Below are 19,201 nucleotides of genomic sequence, written 5' to 3'. Positions count from 1 at the left end.
GGCAGTTACCAGAGGTTTTTAGCAGGTGAAACAATAATGGTAATACAACTTATTTTTATAAGGCAACTTTCAATAGACATGGGGAATTAATGTTCTCTCTTTTGTTAGGTTTATCTTCTTTGGTAACCTGTTGCAAAGATGTAGAAGAAAATAAGAATTAAATAACACTTTAGCTGTTATTTGAATTGTATTTTTCTGATTATTTGTGTTTTTGCAGGGCCTGATTAGCAGAATATCCCACTCACTGGTTTCACTTGAAGCTGTTTGAACTAAGCATTTCTGAAAATCAGATCATGATTCAATAGAGTAAGCAATTTAGGGCTTAACTCAGGCCTCGATAACCCAGAGCATGATTCTGTTGTGAAGATTGTTTTTGGCAGCAGGAAAGCTAGAAAGTGCATTCATCCATCTCAATATTCATTTACTACAGAAGTTGTCTTCCAGTTCAATACTGACCTTTCTATGAGGTGAACAGCAATCTTACAGCTTTGCTTCTACTGCACACCACAGCAGAGATGTGCTTTCTTTGAATCATGATATTCTAGTACCAGCAGATCTGTTTGGAAAAATGATAGTGACCTGTGTCACCGAGCTCCAAGTCTGTGCTGGATTGCGCCAGTGTAGGAGATAGCAAAGCCAAGTTATCTAATATATTTGCTTTTCACTATTATTCCTAAACAGAGTTTTGCTTTCCCTTTGGGGAGATGCCAGCATCTCCAGGTGCCCTCATCCTCCCAGGCTTAGAAGCTGTACATATGGATTTCCTTGCTCCTGCAACCTAAAATATCACCCTCCTTGTTCCTACCTCAGCTTTGCATGCACACAGTCTCTAAAAGCTTATTGAGACATTACAAATGAATAAAAATTGATCTTTTTAAAACCAGATTGGCTGAGGTGGTGGACACATGTTTCAAAGCACTTGGTGACAGCAACAGTTTTAGATGGTGCCATTCCTATCTTCCCCAGTATTGTTTGTTCCAGTAGCCTGTGCCCTGTCTTACCTTCTGGCTTAGCTCTTTGTGGGGCCGTGCTGTAAACCAGGTTAGGAGATTTGTCCACAGAAACAGTATTTTCAGAGTTTTTCCTTTTTGAGTTGGGGTGGGGATGAGCAACAGAGGGATGTATCTGAAAACTGTGATCCTTCACCTCACTAGATCCTCACTTCTCAGTTGCTGAGGTGTGCCTCACAGCTGAAGTACCACAAATAGCCAGACAAATGTAAAGAGGACTAAATTTGCTTGGAGGGAAATGCTGAGTAAACATCTCTTCAGGCTGCCAGTTCAGTTGTACTTACATGTGGCTTTTTAAAGCTTTTACATCTTGGGGGGGGGGGGGGGGGGGGGAATAAAGGAAAAAAAAACCCATAATCTGTGCAATTATATTTAGATCAATGACCATTGCTAGGGCAGAGTTCATTAAATTTCTGTAGGTGTAGTGTCCTTACCATTGGCAAGCCTTGTTTAGAGTGTTTGGATGCTACCATGACATGAATAAATGAAATCCATGCATTCCCCAAGCCTGCTTCTGCAGCATTACACAGTCCCTATAGGTGCTTTCACCTGCCTGCCATGAGGCCAAGCTCTTTTTATTTTGCAGGTCCGTGCCTTGGGGTACAAACACTGTTTCTGTCCTGTGACAAAACCAGAGGCTTACACAGGTCCATAAGCCACTAGCAACTGTGTACTGTTTTGCAGAGCCATCAGCTTCATGTCCTGTGCTCTTCCTTTATTGCAGCAATTCAGCTTTGTCTCCCTGCCCACGGATGTCCTGGAAATAGAAGTTAAAGACAAATTTGCAAAGAGCCGACCCATCATCAAGCGCTTCCTGGGAAAACTCTCTATGCCGGTTCAGCGCCTCTTGGAAAGACATGCCATAGGGTAAATTTGCTGCTTATGCTACTGTGGTGTTTAACGAGCGTGTTGCTGTTTTGAAGTCCCTGGTGAGATATCATTATAGTAATATAATGATGTTGAGGAGGAGTTATTAAACTGACAGTTGTCTGATGAATGATGTTGGTCTTAATTAGAATTTATAGGACTACGGGCCAGAAAAAGAATTCCCTCTATGACCTTATCCATTGCATTTTGAAAAGTGAGAGCTGGCATTTAGGAAAGAAGACTGGTTTGTGTATCATGGCTGCGAATCTGGAGAGTGCAACATTTTCAATTTGAATATTCTTTCAATGTTACCAATAGGCTGTTTCCATGTTTCAGGGAATTACCTATGGGCTAAAATCATGCCAGATCTGTTCCTTCTCTCTTTAATTTCTGGACAGTGGAAATACTGTTTAAAAAACCCCAAAACTGTGGCATGTTGTAACTAGATCTTTCTGACACTACCCTACTAGCAAGGAATAAGCAGTTCACTTGAGCTCACAAGCCCTGCCCTGCTTCCCCTTTGCATGAAAGTCCTAGGAAGGTGTATGCTGCCAAAGTAGCACAAACCAGTTTGAGGAAGATAGGTAGTATTCAGAACCAAAAAGTTGGTTCTAAACCTGTAAGGTTCAGACCTTGAGGAGTAGGGAGGAGAAAGAGTTATCTCCTGAGGAGAGCATACGTAATGCAGTTTCCAAGAAGGCAATTCTGAAAATTGGATCTCAATTCAGCAGAACAGCAGGAAGCTGAGCTTGTTGGAAGTGTTTTTGAACAGCTGGTTCAGAAACTGGCTGTGATATTGACAGCTGAATGTACCAGAAGGGACTAAGCTACTCCCTGTTTCTCACGTAGGGAGGCTAGAGTAGCTTTTTAGGAACCAGATGGAAAAGAACAGCTTGGGGAAGGTAGAGCCCTATAACTGATATCATTGGCTTCCCTCTGCATGAGAAGATTCCTCATCATCTTCTGATTGTATCTTCCTATTTTACTTCCTTATTGTAAACACTGTCTATCTAAGGATATACTTTGCCAAGAGCAGTGCCTCCAACCTGCACTTAGATCTGGCTTAGTTTTAATACCACAGTGGCTTTTAAATCTCAGGCAAGCTCAATGAGAAGTATAAACACAAGTTCAGAAAGATCATACCCAAATCTTGTGATCGTCTCATTTACATGAGTTTCTGATGCATGTGAAACTATATCCTAGGAAATAATTGGGCCCAACTGGAAATGAACTATGTTTCTTCAAAAGATGTATAAATATTTAGTGAACTCTTTACACTCAAGAAATGCTTTGCAAACATTGATTCAGCCTCATTTTGGGCAGCTGGGAAGTTAATCTCTTCTATAGTTTCATTCTGTTCTGAGGGGTGGATGAAGTGTGGCAAAGGGAGGGACCTGCACAAGGACAGAATGGAGTCATTGATCAACCTTGTCAGGAAGGTGTTCTCCTGATATTTCAGCTGCATAGAGGTAAGAGGGGTGGAAAGAGATGAAGAGCAGTCATTCAGCCAGTTTGGAAAGAGAAGGTGGTAAGCGGGGACTGGCCTGTACAGGATGTTAAAGGAAAGGACAGGAAAGCTGAATTTTATGCAGGTGGTGAAGGGAAGGAAATACACAAAAGCGAGGTTCTACAGAAGGATAGGTATGGTCAGATCAGCAGGGAAGTGAAGTCTTGTTACAGTAGCACAAGTGGGAGTTGTTTGCTTCCCATATTTTCATGCCCATACTGCAGAAGTTCCATTCCCACCGTTCTCTCTCTCTATATATATATACATACGTGCTTGTGTATCCCAGAAGCCTGTCTTAGTCACTGACTCAGCTCTTCCATTGTAATTGAAGACATTGTCCTCTCCTTCTCTGCCATTCGTTCTCTCGTATGCAAGTCAACATGCCCTCATGGCTGGGTTGAATAGCCTTTGAAAACCACTCTGTGTTTTTGTAGGCCACAGCAGCTTTATCTATGCACAGTAGATGTCAGGTAGGTTATAGTCTATTATGACAATATTTGTTTTCTTGCAGGGACAGGGTTGTAAGCTACACTCTGGGTCGCAGGCTTCCTACAGATCATGTCAGTGGCCAGCTGCAGTTCCGATTTGAGATAACTTCTTCCATCCATCCAGGTAATTCTCAGTCTTATCCTATCATTTATCTAGATCTTTTTCTTTTTCACTTTGCATTCTTTCTGCTCAGAAATCTGAATTCATTCCTGGCTGCTCTGGGACTTTAGGTACAGTCATGAGCAAAGGAAAGTGCATAAAGTTCCCCATCACAGGATGCATCGTGAGTCACAACTTCTTCCCTGTTTCCTCTTAGCTTAGAGCTACTGGTATCTCATGTCCCTCTGTTCTTGGCTGCTTCAAATACTCTGCCACATCACTGGGAGAGAAGAGGGTAGAAAACTGAAGTATCATCTGCTTCTCAATCACTTGTTCTGGGGAAGTGCTTACATGGGCACTTGTAGTCATCTGCATTTCAGCACTTCATAAATAAAACCAGAGAATGTAATAGTAAAGATTATTAGAAAGTGTTATTTTTATTATTTTTAATGAAAAAAGTAAATAAAATAGTCAATGTTCCCCTCCTCCCCTCCCTTTTGGTTTGGTTTTGGTTAACTTTCTCTCGTAGTTATTAGGAAGTCACTGTCATGATGGTGTAAATTTGAACCTTGGCTTTCATGTCAGTGTCTCAAGAGCGTTGCTTGGGGACTCCTTGCATCTCTGTGGTAGCGCTCTCTCAAGTACACTTTAGATGGCATGAAAGACCTCAGGTTGTCTGGCATCTGTGAGGAGGTGGTACAGTTGAGGATCACATCAAAGGATGTTTTGGGGAAAGTTTCTGCCTTTCAGTGGTGTGAAAAACAGTTTTTTAAGTTCTCTGTTGTGGTATGCTGTCAGCTTCAGCATGACAAGAAGAACGTCATTAAGACCTCAGGGAAGACTTCATTGTCATACCCATGATATTCCCTCCAATGCCAGTTTGGCACAAAGAGTAGTTTCAAGAACATGTTTCCTTCAGGTTATGTTGGAAGGAGGCAGGGTTCTGCATGCAGATTGTCACCATGAGTAAACCCCGTGATCGTTAAATCCACTCTACAAAGACTGCCTAGCAAAACAAAAAATTCATCATTTCTTGATAGTTTCTCAGTTGCCCACTCATTTCACACTGTAATTTATGCTTTTAATTTTCTCAGGTTGCTGTGGATACCTGTGCCCCCACAGCCAAGCTTCTGGTTCAGTCAACACTTCTTGTTAAAGGAGTGAGTAATTTCTTTTCCTGTCTCATACAGATGATGAAGAGGTCTCCATTAGTGCAGATCCCGAGCCAGCTGAACTCCAGGAAAGCCCTGTGAACAACCCCACAGAGGAAAGCCTCGGTGAGCCTCCATGCATCAACACGGTGACCTCAGAAAGTACAGCTCCAGAACAGCTAAATGGATACAGTGTGAACAGTGTCGATAGCCCAGGGGCTGTCAAACCTCCTGGGGAAGTCAACCAGAACAGCTTAAATGAAGAGCTAGCAGGAGATGGGGAGGTTGATGCAGTGCAAGTTGCTGAGCCCTTGGAATCCATCCCAGGAGAAGCGCTGCCTTCTTTGAGTGCTACGGACCTCACGGAGCAGCTGGCTCTGCTGGCTTGTGTGTCTCCTCCTGAGACTGAAGTTAGGGAAAATAACAAAGTCAATTCTGGTACTCAGGGAGATGGCGGAGTCTTGACCAGCATAGAAACGTTAGATACTGATGAGGTGAGTGCAGATGTGCATGCTGGCAAGGACCTAGAGAAGAGTCAGGAAGAAGGGGCTTCAGCCCAGGAGGAAGACGACAACAAGCTGCAACTGAGGACCACAGCGAAGAGGAAAAACAGGCCATGCTCCCTGCCTGTGTCTGAACTCGAGACAGTCATAGCTTCAGCTTGCGGTGAGCCAGAGACCCCTCGCACGCACTACATACGGATCCACAACCTGCTCCACAGTCTGCCCTCAGCACAGATGAGCAGCGATGGGGAAGAAGAGCAAGATGGTGGCAACGCTGGGGAGAACGATGAGGAATCTACAGTCAAGGAGGCGTTGGAGAAGGAGGTGGTCAGTGAGAGTGAGACAGTGGCAGCAGAGCCGCCTCTGGAGAATGAGGCTGAAGAGAACTTCAGCCAGAGCACGGTGCCTCCTGGGACCTTGGATGAGCAACTCTCTGACTTAAATGATGGGCTGTTGGATGGGGAACACCCCAGGACAGGAAGCGAGAGCGAGTCGAGCTCCAGGCCCAATGGTGACGAGTGTGAGGCGTGCGACACCTCTTGCTACAGCCCCTCTTGCTACAGCACCTCCTGCTACAGTACCTCCTGCTACAGCACTTCTTGCTACAGCACCTCCTGTTATGACAGTAACAATCGCTTCTCCAGCCATACCCGCTTCTCCTCTGTCGACAGTGCAAAGATTTCTGAGAGCACGGTCTTTTCCTCACAGGATGATGATGAGGAAGAGAACAGTGCTTTTGAGTCAGTGCCAGATTCAGTGCAGAGCCCTGAGCTGGACAGGGAGCAAGTGGATGGCTCCTCCCAGTGGCCAGATGAACTAGTAGCTCATGGTGGGAACCCACAAAGAGCCACAGAGAGTCTAGACACCCCAATAGCAGGTCCAAGCAGCAGAAGAGAAGGTTAGATCCTGAGAATCGATGTGCTGAGCAACCCTGATTATCTGGATGTCACAGAAGGCATCAGATAATCAAGGTCTCAGATAGCTCACGGTTTGTTTCTTACGAATTTGGGGGCTGTGAGCTGGGCCAGATATCAGGGAGGGTTGGATAATTGAGCCTGTCCTTAAAAATCCCAGCCAAATCAGATAAATCAGGTGGAGATCTGTATATTTGGATTCCTGTGGGTACACATGCATCATTATAAAATCAAGATTAGCTACTGTATTTATGTGGCAGGTCGGAATTACTGCATCCACCAACTCATTCCTTATTTCCTGGGATTGTTCCATTTCACATATCTGATGTGCTGCCATGTCTCTGCTAGTCGGTGAGGGGACCAGCTCGTGCTTGTCGAAGGGCAGAGATGCTGATTTACACCAGCTAAAGATCCAGGCCAGCTTCTGTGTATGATTTGTAGCCACACACAGTCATAAGCATGGAGAAATGCAAATATTTCTCTTGCAAACCCAGTTTTCTAGCCCCATTTGTTCCAATTCCCCAAGTATCAAACAAACCTACCTCAGGTTTCACAGACCGTAGGGCAACTCAACAGAGGGTTTTTTTTCTTAGATACTTCCAAAATTGAACTATATTGAACAAAGTTCTCATCTCATTACCTTTCTCTAGAGATAAAACATACTTAAAGTAATTTTTTGTCTTTGTGGTTTAGGTACTGTTTTTTCCAATCCCTCCAAACCATTACATTAAATCGCTCCCTTTTGTAACTCATTTAATGTCATATGGAGTTACATGAAGGGTGGGTTTGATCACACATCTTTTCTTCAGCTAGTATATCATTTTTCTCCAGCTGAAGAAGCAAATGCCTCAGGAGCAGCTAAGGAGCATGCAGCAAGGTCAAGAGGTAGTCTTTGCATTCCCAAACCCCAAGTCGTCTGTCTCCCACCATGACACCAAATTAAAATGGCGGGAAAAGGATAACATATTGGGGGACCACAGAGAAACCCCATTAAAGCATCCTTCTGCCTTTTCCTTCTCCATTCCCAGTTTACTTTCCCACACCTTCCACTACCACAAACCCTACCCCAGCGGGAAGAAAGGTGTAAGGGTGGCCTTAGACACTGGGCTGTGTAAAGACTTTGTAGGCAGCTGGGCCTAGGTAATTCTTCTCTCTGCAGAGCAGAATCTAGCCTGAAGAAGAATATTAAATTCTCAGAAGGAGGCAGAGGTGTAGAAACCCATTTTCCCTCCTTGCAGACGAGGGTCGTTGCGTGTGGACAGCATTTATGTGCAAATATACTAAGGGGGCACGAGCGTGTGTGTGTGTGTGACCATGCTTACAGGTTGGATGGTTATTTTGAACTGCGTGTACTTTTGAGAGGGGATGTGGGGGAAGAGGGTGTCTTCTTCATACAGATTCAGTACAGCTCCAAGATTGTGCCCCTTGAGCTTGTATAAAGGGCGCTGCAGTGCTCACAGTGCCTTTGCTTTGATTAGGTGGGAAGGAGCATGGCTGAAGGGCAGCCCTGCTCTCTGCACTCTTTTGGTCCCACCGGGGGTGCTTCAGTAAACGTGCACATTGCTTCATCACTTGGCAGCTGTTACAAACACAGTAGATGTGGTCACCTCCATCCACTCCAGGTGACTGATACTACCATGCTTCTGCTGGCTTGGCGTAACTATCTTGACTAGGGGAGAGTCAATTATGGTAAGTAAAGAAACATAGATGGATGATCTGGTAGTTGGTGCTACACCACGTGTAGTAACAGCACAGTTTTTAAGGCTGTGAGAGATGGACTTCTAGCACTGAGTAATAACTTACATAACTCTGCTGTCTGTTCAAAACATGCAGCAGATGCTGCTGTGAGATACGCCTATACACAAGTGGTTTAATGGAGACATTTAACAGGCCATACGGTATCATCAGAGCACCTAGAAGAGGGAGTATTTTTGTCTAAGTGATTTTTCTCGCTTCTGGATGGTGTGAGATTTCTTTACAGTTTGATACAAAATTGGCTTCTGCCTTCTAGCTGTTGGGTGTTTAAAGAAAAACCATAATTTTTGGTAAATGTGGGGTTTTTTTACATTTGATAGCTGTGTGTTTGGGTCTTTAACAAAATGTTCATTCTTAGGTTATAAAGATTCTGACATTAAAGACAGCTAAAACAGCCAGCACACAGTGAGTTTGGCTTAGCTGAATGGTCCCGGTGATGTTGGAAACACTAAATATGTTTTTTTCCCTAAGCTGCATCTTTCTGATGCATGTAAATGTTAAATATATACAATTCAGATTGTATTAAGGGGCCCACCTTGAGCTGGAGGTTATAGTGGAAAACTGTTAGCACACAGTATGAAAATGTGTCCGTTAGGGGGATAAATAGTTCTGGTTTCTAAGATTTTAAGAACAGAGCAAGAAGGAATCTTAATTCTGGAACCTGTGAAGTTTTTAATGTGCAGATTCCTCATTCTCACAGTTCAGTCTAAGATAAGGAGTGCTTTTTCATCCCTACTATAACTTTTTAGTTTCTTAAAGGGTTCTATAAACATTGACTAGATCTGAAGTTACTTGTTCCTTTCAACAGAACATGAGTTTGGACATTAGGTTTCATTTATTTCATATTTGGATATATAGACATATATACAATGGTAGTGTTTGAAAACTTCCTCTGCACTGTCTACTGTGTCTCTCTCTTCTTCTTCTTTCCCTCTTCTATATTTCAGGTCTTCCTTCTTTATCTTGGATCCTGACTATGTCTCCTTATCTTTTGTCCTCCTCTTTTACCACCTGTCTACTTACCTGTTTCTGGTCCTTCTCTCGTTCTCCCTCCTTCCACCCAAGGTGGACTCTTCACGTTTTGAGAACTACCTATAGAAGGGGATAGTCTTCTGCTTTGCAGGGACTGCAGTATCCTGCCATTCCAGCCCACTTGCTCAGCCATGGATCTTTTAGAAAAGCAGAGAACGATCCAAGGCAGCTTTTAGCCTCATATTCCACTGATGTGGTGAATTAAAAGCTGGAACCAGGATTTTGCATGTTCCTGCCAATTTCTGCAGAAGCATGAGTTTGGTTGTACTTGCACAGTATTTCTCAGAGATCAAGCCTGATTCTTCTCTCGCTTACATTATGAGTCCAGAATCTGGCCCATAACAGTTTAGCATTGACTCAAATCAGAGATCAGAGCCTTGACTGCCTTATTTTAATAACTTTGGCATATGAGTTGTTATTAAAATAGTGCCTGAAAATAGGAATAACCGGAGCTGCTAGTCCACAGGCTAACCTATTTACAAAATAATCACTTGTTTTACAGTAGCACATTTTTTGAACCACATTGTGAAAACAGTGAATGACTGTCAATGTCTTGAATATCTTGTCCGTAGGTGATTGTCCTTTACTCCATAATTCTCAGCCAGTCAGCCAGCTTCCTTCTCTGAGGCCTGAACACCATCACTACCCAACTATCGATGAGCCTCTTCCACCAAGTAAGCTTTAGTTTTTTAATCTATTGCATTTTTTCAGCTTTTCCTGTTAACTCAAACAGTGTAGAGGTCAGTATGTCTTTCTAAATAACCCCATCTGTTCCGTATATACATCCTCCAGAACCCAAGCAATATGCCTTTTTGTTTCCCTTATTTGATCCTGGTTTCAAGTGTTGTTGTGTTATTTTGGACAAGCTCCATATAACCTCCCTCTGCCTTGGTCCATCTTCTTCCTTAGCTGTCATGAAATGAAAATAAGTCGATTTCCCTGTTTCCAGTCAGTGTGTTTAAACTCGAGTGAGTGTGTATCTGTCAGGTGTTCCAGAAGCCTTATTATAAAGCTTTCTGGGCGGTGTATCAGCAAGGTACTCTGATTTCTCTCCAGGTAACGTTTGTCTCCAGGTTTTCCACGGCTAACTTCAAAGATGGTTTGGGATGGCAGTCCCTGTGGCCTGTCAGCTTGCTTGCAGGTCCAGCAGGAACCCTTTCACAGTCAGGATGCTCAGACAGTCAGGTCCAACTCTGAGCAAAACCAGCAGGTGCTGGGAAAAAGCAGCTTACATAGAGCGGTCTTGTACTCCCTTTGCATTTGATAATCAGTGAACTTTGTGTTCATTATGGACTGTAATGGCATCTGCAGTTGCGTTGGATAAAAAATGAGAGGGTCTTAAGTAGCGTGATCGAATAGCAAGCTGATAATACGGGATTTTTACCACTGAATCAACTGCTGGAGGTGTTTTCAACTTGTTTCTGTAGCCTCTCCCGTGTGTATTCCTGGAGGATTACCCGCTTTTTGCGTTGGCGTTAAGTGCCCAGCAGAGCGCACTCTATGCCCTGCAACGTGCTGCTCGTCACCTTTCAGCTTCAGTGCATATTTAACGACCTAAAATGTGCAGAGCCTCAGAAAAACGACCAGGCATATACACAAAGTACTCTATTTTCTTCAAAGCCCAAGAAGGGAACACACTTATTTGGCCTATGGTGCCCTTGACAAATAATTCATCATTTACCAACCATGCTGTCAGTATTCCCTAAGCCAAAAATAACCCTGATGCTGGCGTCAGCTGCACAGTAGCATTAATGATTCAAATGCCTTTAGCCCAATGAAGTCTTATTAGAGTCCCACTGTGGCTTGCCAGTGAATGATGAAATGGGAATGGTTACCTCTGTAACCGGCAAATATTGCTCTTCCTCCCACTCTTACCTCAAGACTTCGGAAATAGGGCACATTCCCCATTAGGTGACTTAATGACAGGACACTGACACCAGCTCAGGTAAACAAAACACGCTGCAAATCTGTTCCGTATTCTTCCATCACCAATTCAATACATTTTTCCCCTTTTTTATAATTATCCTCAAATGGTAAGTATTTCTACCATTGGTTTTCATAAGTGCTTTCATGACAGGGTTTAAGGACATGAAATGCAATGTGTGATGATACAGAACTGATACCCCTTTGTAGGATTCTGTGTTAGCATTTGCATATAACATTTTTTACAACAAAGGCTGACACTGTGGGCTTAAATATATTGATCTTTATAGGAATAGACTGCACTATGTTAATCTGGAGAGCAAAAATGTTGAATTTAATGATATCACCTAGGAAGCCTGTTTCCAAAAACTCTTCATGAAATTTTAAGGTCATTTCAAAATAAAAACTATAGCTTTAATCTCGAAATGTTTCTTATTCTAGCATTCAGTATCGCTGTCTCAGTGCCTTTAATGCCTCTTAGTCCTAGATAAATAGTTCTTCAATCATGTGAAAGGAGGAAACTTTGTGTTTTAAACCTCAGTTGTATGGTCAAACCTGGCTTACTTCTCACATGCAGCATTAGCTTCTGCCCATAAGTAGAGCTGAAGATGATTTGCCAGTGCTGCAAGTTCAGCAAATTGACTGGTTTTACTTTGGTCATGGAGAACCTTCTGGACCATCTTCTTTGTCTTTTGAATAGTTTTCTGAGTAGCTTTGTTTCATCATAACCCCACAGCAGTTGGGGTTTCAGACAGCGTTATGTAGGAAAGGAAGGTAGAACAGATTCATTTTTTATGTGGGAATATCATAATGGCCAGTCTGACTGTGAAGGCCTATACAAGACTGGCAGATTTGCAGAGTTTGTACGGCCTCATGACGGCATTACTAGTCACCCCTTATTATGTGTGTGTTTGCCAGTACTGCTGGAAACCCTACAGAACTGAGGCCAAGAAAAATACATGTGCCCAGTTCAGAGCTGCTCTTTGTCCGAAGGTGTGGCTGAGCTTGGAAAGGCAAAGGCAGCATATTTACTTTGCCCTGCCAGGATTATGGTCCTGCCAGAAGAATAAGTTGTGTCTTCTGGTATAAATCAGAGCAGTTTCAGAGGCTGCTGTGAAATATGACTGGGCTGATGGAGAACAGAACCAGCACTGTCCCATCCCCAGCCTGTGCTCCAACGTGCTCTGACTCTGAAGGTTAGATGGATGTTGGTCTGTGTTGTAGTCACAGTCTTGTTTTGCCTGAAAAACTAACAAAAGACCCTGAGGAGATTTGGCTGCTTCCTACATCCCCTGCACCCCTGAAGTAGCATGAAGGGACTCGAGCACAGCTCAGGAGCAGAGTTCTGTCTGTCAGTTCACCTGCCAGCATGTTTGTCTCTCCGTGCAGGTATCCATCCATCTGTCCACAAATCTGGTGTCATATGCAGCTTCAGTGACTTGTGTGACTTACAGGTTCTCTTGTAGGAAGGCAGAAAGTGCTCCTGCCATCCTCTGATAGCCTTCCCGGGGGAAGAGTTGGAGAAGAGTTATTCAGCTGATGAGAAATACTGCTGCAGGTTCCTCAAAAGCCGTGTGACACACAGTTGCTAATATCTGAGCATGCCAACGCAAGTGTCAGCCCATGGTTTCAGGTGTATATACACGTAAAGCAATGAATAAAGCAGCACTCACTGATAGGTGCAGTTCTTGTCTGTACATATCACTGCTGGATGTCTGATACATCCAAGAGATCATCTTCCTGAAGTTGTGATCCAGTCTGTGTGATCCTGGCCTTATGCTTTCACTGTGACCTCCAAGCTCTGGACAAGTTTCGTTGCTTCTAGATTTCCAACTGTTATGCTTAGGAGCTTAGGAACTCTGAGTTGCATTTAATAAGAAGAGAGACTGCTACATCACCTCTAGAGCCAGTAGCGCACAGGGCTGGATTATGAGAAGCCCTTGGTTGACTGTATAATTGGGTGGTAGTATTCTTACTAAGTGTCCATCAGCAGACTTCAGACCAATCTGACCAGTTAGTGTCTTCCGTGTAGACTGTCTAGAGTGTGGATCTTCAGCATTGCCTACAAGCTTCTAATTATCCATCAACCTTTATTATTCTCAACTTCTTACACGTATAATACAATAGTATGGGGTGAAGGCTAGGATTTATCCTTTGCCAGACAACAGCAAGGGAAACGGAAATCTTTGTGATGTTAAGGTACATCATGTCACTTTTGTTCTGGCCAAGATTATTTCCTTGAGGATACTGCGGATAATGCATAGCTCCAGAAGGACCATTCCCACTCACAGTGGTACACCTGCCACCAGTGACAGTGTGCTCAGCAAGGCTCTGGCCTTCAGCCTGCCTTACGTGTCAGTCTGATTTCCTTCAGTGTGCATCTGTTGTACTTGGTGTGCTGTTTTTCACCGTCTTATGTTTTAGACATTGTTTTCACAAAGCTTTGATCTTGTTCTTGAGACAGCTACACTATCCTTGGAAAACTTTACCTGGTAGGAGGAAGAGAGAGTCCTCTTCTTAAAGTTATATTGTGATGTTCACAGTGAGACGCTGTGTGTGTACCTGTGGTGTGACTATAGGTTTTGTGTCTGTAAGGACTCAGGTACTTCCAGCCAGCTTTGAAAGAAATAATGCATGTGCATACGACTCTTGTTGTGTCGGAGTCTTACAGAAAATGCCCCCAAGGACTCCCAGTGCCCCTCTTTTAAGGTTTGTGGTGGTAACATGTCAGGGGCAGCCAGCTGTAGAATTCACACAGCCTACACTTGGCTGGGACCAGCCCAGGTATGGAAACTGAGTTTAGCCAGGGCCAGCATTCAGGGGATGGGAACTGGTCATGAAGGGTACATTTCCAGATACAGCAGGAAGAGGTAGAACTTCAGTCCTACTCTTAGATTGTAGGAGATAAAGTACATAAAGTATGAAATCCAGCTGATCCTGAATTTGATCCATAGAAAGAGTGGACTCATCAGGGATGAGGGTATCAAAGTAAGAATATGGGAATAAGAGGAAGTGTTTGCCCCCAAAGGTAATCACCATATGTGCATTTGTGTGTGAATGTGAGTGAGGTTTGTATATAAACACGTGTAGAAAGTATGTGCATGTATTTACGTAGCTGTGTCATCAGCTGATGAATCATGTAGAACTATGAAGCTAGCAAGTTGAATTTATATCACTATTCCATACATTCCAACCAATTTGATATGTGACTTTGCTAGCTAACTCATTCCCAAATTTCTCTTGTTCCAAAAACTTTTCTTTTATCAACATTACCATTTTCCACAAGCCATCATATACCAAATAACTTAGTTTTCAATCATGGGACAACATAAACATTAGCAGGAAACGACAATGATGGAAGGCTCAATATTATGCTGCAGACTTTCAGTCTAGTCGGCATCCATCAGAGCAATAGATTTATGATACTCATCTGTTTAGAGAGATTTCTAAGGATATATCCAACCAGGCTTTGATCAGTATTCAGGGGAGCCTTTAATTGTATGGTGTCCTTCGAAGCCACTTTATAAAAAGAGAGAGAAATGAAACACGTTTGTTCTGAAACATAGCAGAAAAGAACTCATGGGATTTGACATATTAGCTCAGATATAATCCTTTTCCACTAAGGGTTGGTTCTGTGTGGCTACCCCAACTTGTAATCAATCCAGCCAACTAGTATTACTAATTGTAACATTATCTAGCCCTTTAAAAACTGTAGCCGCTTGGTTTTTATGGTAGTGAACTCCATAAGCTACCTATGTGCTGTGTGTGAAATATTTATGTATATGCATATGCTGCATATACATATATATAGACAAGCATATAGTATATATACACATTTGAATGTATACTTTGACTATATACACATAATATATATTGCACGCATGTAGACTATATATATGGTATCTCTTGTGTGTATATACCCTGTCTGTGTACATGTTTGTGTGTGTATATATATCTCCCACAGTTACGTTTTCTGGAAGGCATCACACTGACAGCATCACCCCTTCCTTTTTTTCCAACCCTAGACTGGGAAGCTCGGATAGACAGCCACGGGAGGGTGTTCTACGTGGATCACGTCAACCGAACCACCACATGGCAGCGCCCCACAACCGCGGCAACGCCGGATGGGATCCACAGGTCTGGCTCTATCCAGCAAATGGAGCAGCTGAACCGGCGGTGAGCATTTGCACCTATACTGCTCCCTTGAGATCTGTGCTCCCCAGTGCACTGCATTGGCTCCCTAGGGATTTATCTTTCCTCGTTGTCCAAGTCCAACATACGTGTTCCTGTCCCCACTGCTCATCTCTTTTACTCTGCTGTGGGTGTCTGGTACCCAAACTTGCCCACATGAGAAGTGCTGTTGAGTGAAAGATGTTGCAAAACGTTTCAAACAACGGAAAGAGCCCTTTGGAAAGCTTTTTTGAACTGACTCCCAGAAGAGAAGGGAGCGTTCTTCCAAGAGATGGAGTTGCTTTTGCTGTTTAACTGTAAGAGAGCTATTGGTGGGTCAGCATCCAGTGCTACACTGCGGAGGTTTCTGAGCTGGCTGTTGCTGAAATAGTGTTGCTATATCAGCGTGGCATTTCTGCTCAAGCTAATTAGGCCTGTTGAAAGGTCTGTCTCCTTTTCTAGGACAGAGCACTGCTCTAATAGGACTGTACACATGTCTAGATGTAGACAGATCTGCTTAGTGTTGCATTGGGCCCTGTAAATCTGTCAGTTCATTTTGAGCTGGCTGAGATATCTCTTAACATGGGGCATATTTTCCCTTTGTTTGACTAGTCCACACGTAGGTTTGTTTGTCATTTCTTTCTCATCTTTGTTTTTCAGACTGAATTTAGGAGGAAAGAGAAAAAATAAATGGTCAAAAATCATCTTTTTTTACTTCAGAAAGGGATTTTTTTAATTCCCTGCTTACTGTAATGTTACAGTTTCTAGAAAAAGGCAAGCAAAACAGAAATTATATTCTAATTATAGCATGTAAAAGGCCACAGAGGTTTTTTGGTCTTTTTTCTGTGCTAAGAGGAAGATCCACAGCTGAGAGAAGGATGCAGAGTTTCAAAGTACCCTGAAAAGAGTGCAGAATAGTTTGGGTGTTTCCTGTGTGTGAGGAGAATTGGGCCCTGAGTGACAACAACTAGAAAATTAATGCAACTTGTAGAGAGCAAGCCAGCCTTCTTAAAGTGGTTTTTTAGCAGGTTAAGCTGACACCATAAACACACTCGTGAAGAATTACTCCTTTTTTTCTCACCAAAATTCATTATTTTGAATAGCACTTCATAACTTGTGTTATGTCTTGTAGAAGACACACTAAGAAAAGTATTTAATGTAGCTTGTTTCAAGGGGTTTACATGACTTTTCTGTCATTTAGCATTTGTCTTTGAGAGGGATTTGGACCATGTCAAAGCTCAGACTATTTGGCTGCCTCTTAAGCAAATTATCTACCACAGAAAGTTCTGTTCTGGACATAGACTGGTTTGGGTTGGAAGGGACCTTAAAGCTCATCCAGTTCCAACCCCCTGCCACGGGCAGGGACACCTTCCACTAGAGCAGGTTGCTCCAAGCCCCTGTGTCCAGCCTGGCCTTGAACACTGCCAGGGATGGGGCAGCCACAGCTTCTCTGGGCACCCTGTGCCAGCGCCTCAGCACCCTCACAGGGAAGAACTTCTGCCTAATGTCTAATCTCAGTCTCCCCTCTGGCAGGTTAAAGCCATTCCCCCTTGTCCTGTCCCTACAGGCCCTTGTCCAAAGCCCCTCTTCAGGTTTCTTGTAGCCCCTTTAGGCACTGGAGCTGCTCTAAGGTCTCCCCTCAAGGAGCCTTCTCTTCTCCAGGCTGACCCAGCCCAGCTCTCTCAGCCTGGCTCCAGAGCAGAGCTGCTCCAGCCCTTGCAGCATCCCCGTGGTCTCCTCTGGACTTGTTCCAACAGCTCCACGTCCCTCTTGTGTTGTTGCCCCAGAGCTGGGCGCAGGACTGCAGCGGGGGGGTCTAACCAGGGTGGAGCAGAGGAGGAGAATCCCCTCCCTCAACCTGCTGGACATGCTGCTTTTGATGCAGCCCAGCACACAGTTGACATACATCAGCTTTTTTATGTTTGGTGGGTTTTGTTTGTTTGGTTTGGGTTTTAATTTTGAGTTTGAACTCCTGTAAGTGCAGCACAGCCAGGAAAGGAAGAAGTGCTTGAGAGTCTGCATAGGAATTTACCATTCTGTTAGTTAATGCAGGTTAATGGCATTTGTCTTTGTGACCTCCTTGCTTCAAACTTGATTATTCCATGTTTTCATGTAGGCTGCCTGGCTTTCTTGGTTATGACTTGATTATCATGGGTTGGGAACTGACAGTTAATGGGACTGACCTTTGAGTCTGTCTGGTTTTAGTATTCACATATCCAATTGGAAAGTGAGAAGTGTAGAGGGTTTTCAGCAGTAACATCTCTCCTTACCCACGTCCCATTGGAGACTAAGCACTTTGCAAGTTACTTAACGTGAACTATCCTGGCTTCTTGGGACAGGGGAAGACAGCTGATGATTCTATACTTTCTTCCAAAGAGTTCAGTTGATTTGAGAAGTTGAATATCAAGGTCTCCTATTGTTCCCAAGTTTGGGAACAGTTCCAAAGGTTCTAGTAAGAGATTCATACTAAATCTCTGAGCGTTTGTCCAGTGGCAAGTCACTGCTGTGTTTTCAACCTGGCTGCTGTAAGTTTTTCAATTGTTGTTGTCCTAAAACTAATTTCAATTATTTCATGCCTCCAGATTTGAGGATTGTGAGGAAAACCCCTTTTCATAAATGGTTATCATCAGCACTGCGGAGGATCGGGCTTTGTTTTGTTGTATTTAAACCTTCATTATTTGAAATGTTCTTCAGCAAACATACCCGAGAATCATTTTAGGTGAGGCAACTGCAATCATAGACCTTGCTGATAGAATTAGCAGGAGCCTGAACTTTTGCTCTAACCTCAAACAGAATTTGGACTCAAGATCACTTAGCAGTTTGAGAAAACTTGGCGACTTTTCTTTTAAACCAATCTACTCACTTTCCAGCTTCCTGGTTTCATTTGTGGAAGGGAATAGAAAGACCAAAATATTACAAGGAAGCTTGGTATTTCCAGCCCAGCCAAAACCACAAAGCTTTGGAAATTCAGCTTGAAAAAAATAAACCCCACAGCTGTGATTGAGCCTAGTCCTGCTTCCCTTCTGTGCTCCCATTAGCTGTACTGGCCACTTGAGTATACAGGGAATGCAAAACTGGAATCCAGGTGTTGGGCAAACTCCAAGAAGACAGCCATACTTCTTTATTTAAAGACTCTTCCTCATTTTCTACAGCACTACTTGACTTGCTTACTTGTTAGCAAACCAGATAACAGCCCTTTTGTTCAAGCTGGAAAGATGCTTTGCAGCATGTGTACATCTAGACGTGTCTTTGCATTAATCTAAAAGGTACTAAGTAACATAATAAATGATAACCAGAATAGTTATATGACATCCACACAATGATATTTCTAAACCTCCATTTCTTTGACAAATCATTTTGAAAGGAGACTGCAATTTCCCAAGGCATTCCCATAACTTTTGCACTTTCGATGTTTTCTCCAATGACTTTGGCATTTTCTGGTATTTATTTAAGTTTATTTTGTAGTATAGACACCCAAAAGAAAAGTGTAGCCTTTTGTTGGCATACAGCTAGTGTTATTCTTTAAGGTTTGCCAATAGGGATTTTTTCTGCCATCTAATTAAATTGAAGCTACAAGGTTGTTTTTATATTTGTGCTTATATCCTTTGATTATATGAACTCCTTTTTTTTTCCTCCCCTTTCTGTTGCATGTGGGTGTTGTAAAACTGGAGGGTGCTGGAATGGAAAGTTCAGTCAACTGCCTGCAGCCAAGTGAATACAAATGTAAAACGTAGGTCTAAAGCAGAGGGTTTAAAGCTGCAGTAACTCCATGCTGTTGTGA

The 19,201-nt window shown here is 43.1% G+C and overlaps 1 protein-coding gene across 7 annotated transcripts in view; it reads left to right on the top strand.

Moving 5' to 3' along the window:
- HECW1 (HECT, C2 and WW domain containing E3 ubiquitin protein ligase 1) overlaps nucleotides 1–19,201 on the top strand; it is a 253,174-nt gene that overhangs the window by 172,007 nt on the left and 61,966 nt on the right. For 6 of the 7 annotated variants that reach the window (XM_030505556.1, XM_030505377.1, XM_030505468.1 and 3 more), the window contains 5 exons: nucleotides 1,735–1,877; nucleotides 3,896–3,996; nucleotides 5,163–6,524; nucleotides 9,900–10,001; nucleotides 15,276–15,426. In XM_030505556.1, coding sequence (XP_030361416.1) covers nucleotides 1,735–1,877; nucleotides 3,896–3,996; nucleotides 5,163–6,524; nucleotides 9,900–10,001; nucleotides 15,276–15,426 — 1,859 coding nt within the window. The remainder of the gene's footprint in view (nucleotides 1–1,734; nucleotides 1,878–3,895; nucleotides 3,997–5,162; nucleotides 6,525–9,899; nucleotides 10,002–15,275; nucleotides 15,427–19,201) is intronic. The other variant, XM_030505814.1, reaches the window with a different exon arrangement.

This window comes from Strigops habroptila, chromosome 1 (assembly GCF_004027225.2).
Source record: "Strigops habroptila isolate Jane chromosome 1, bStrHab1.2.pri, whole genome shotgun sequence".
In the NCBI taxonomy this organism is placed as follows: domain Eukaryota; kingdom Metazoa; phylum Chordata; class Aves; order Psittaciformes; family Psittacidae; genus Strigops; species Strigops habroptila.
The sequence above is the reverse complement of the archived record's forward strand: the minus strand, read 5'-3'. Positions and strand labels throughout refer to the sequence as shown.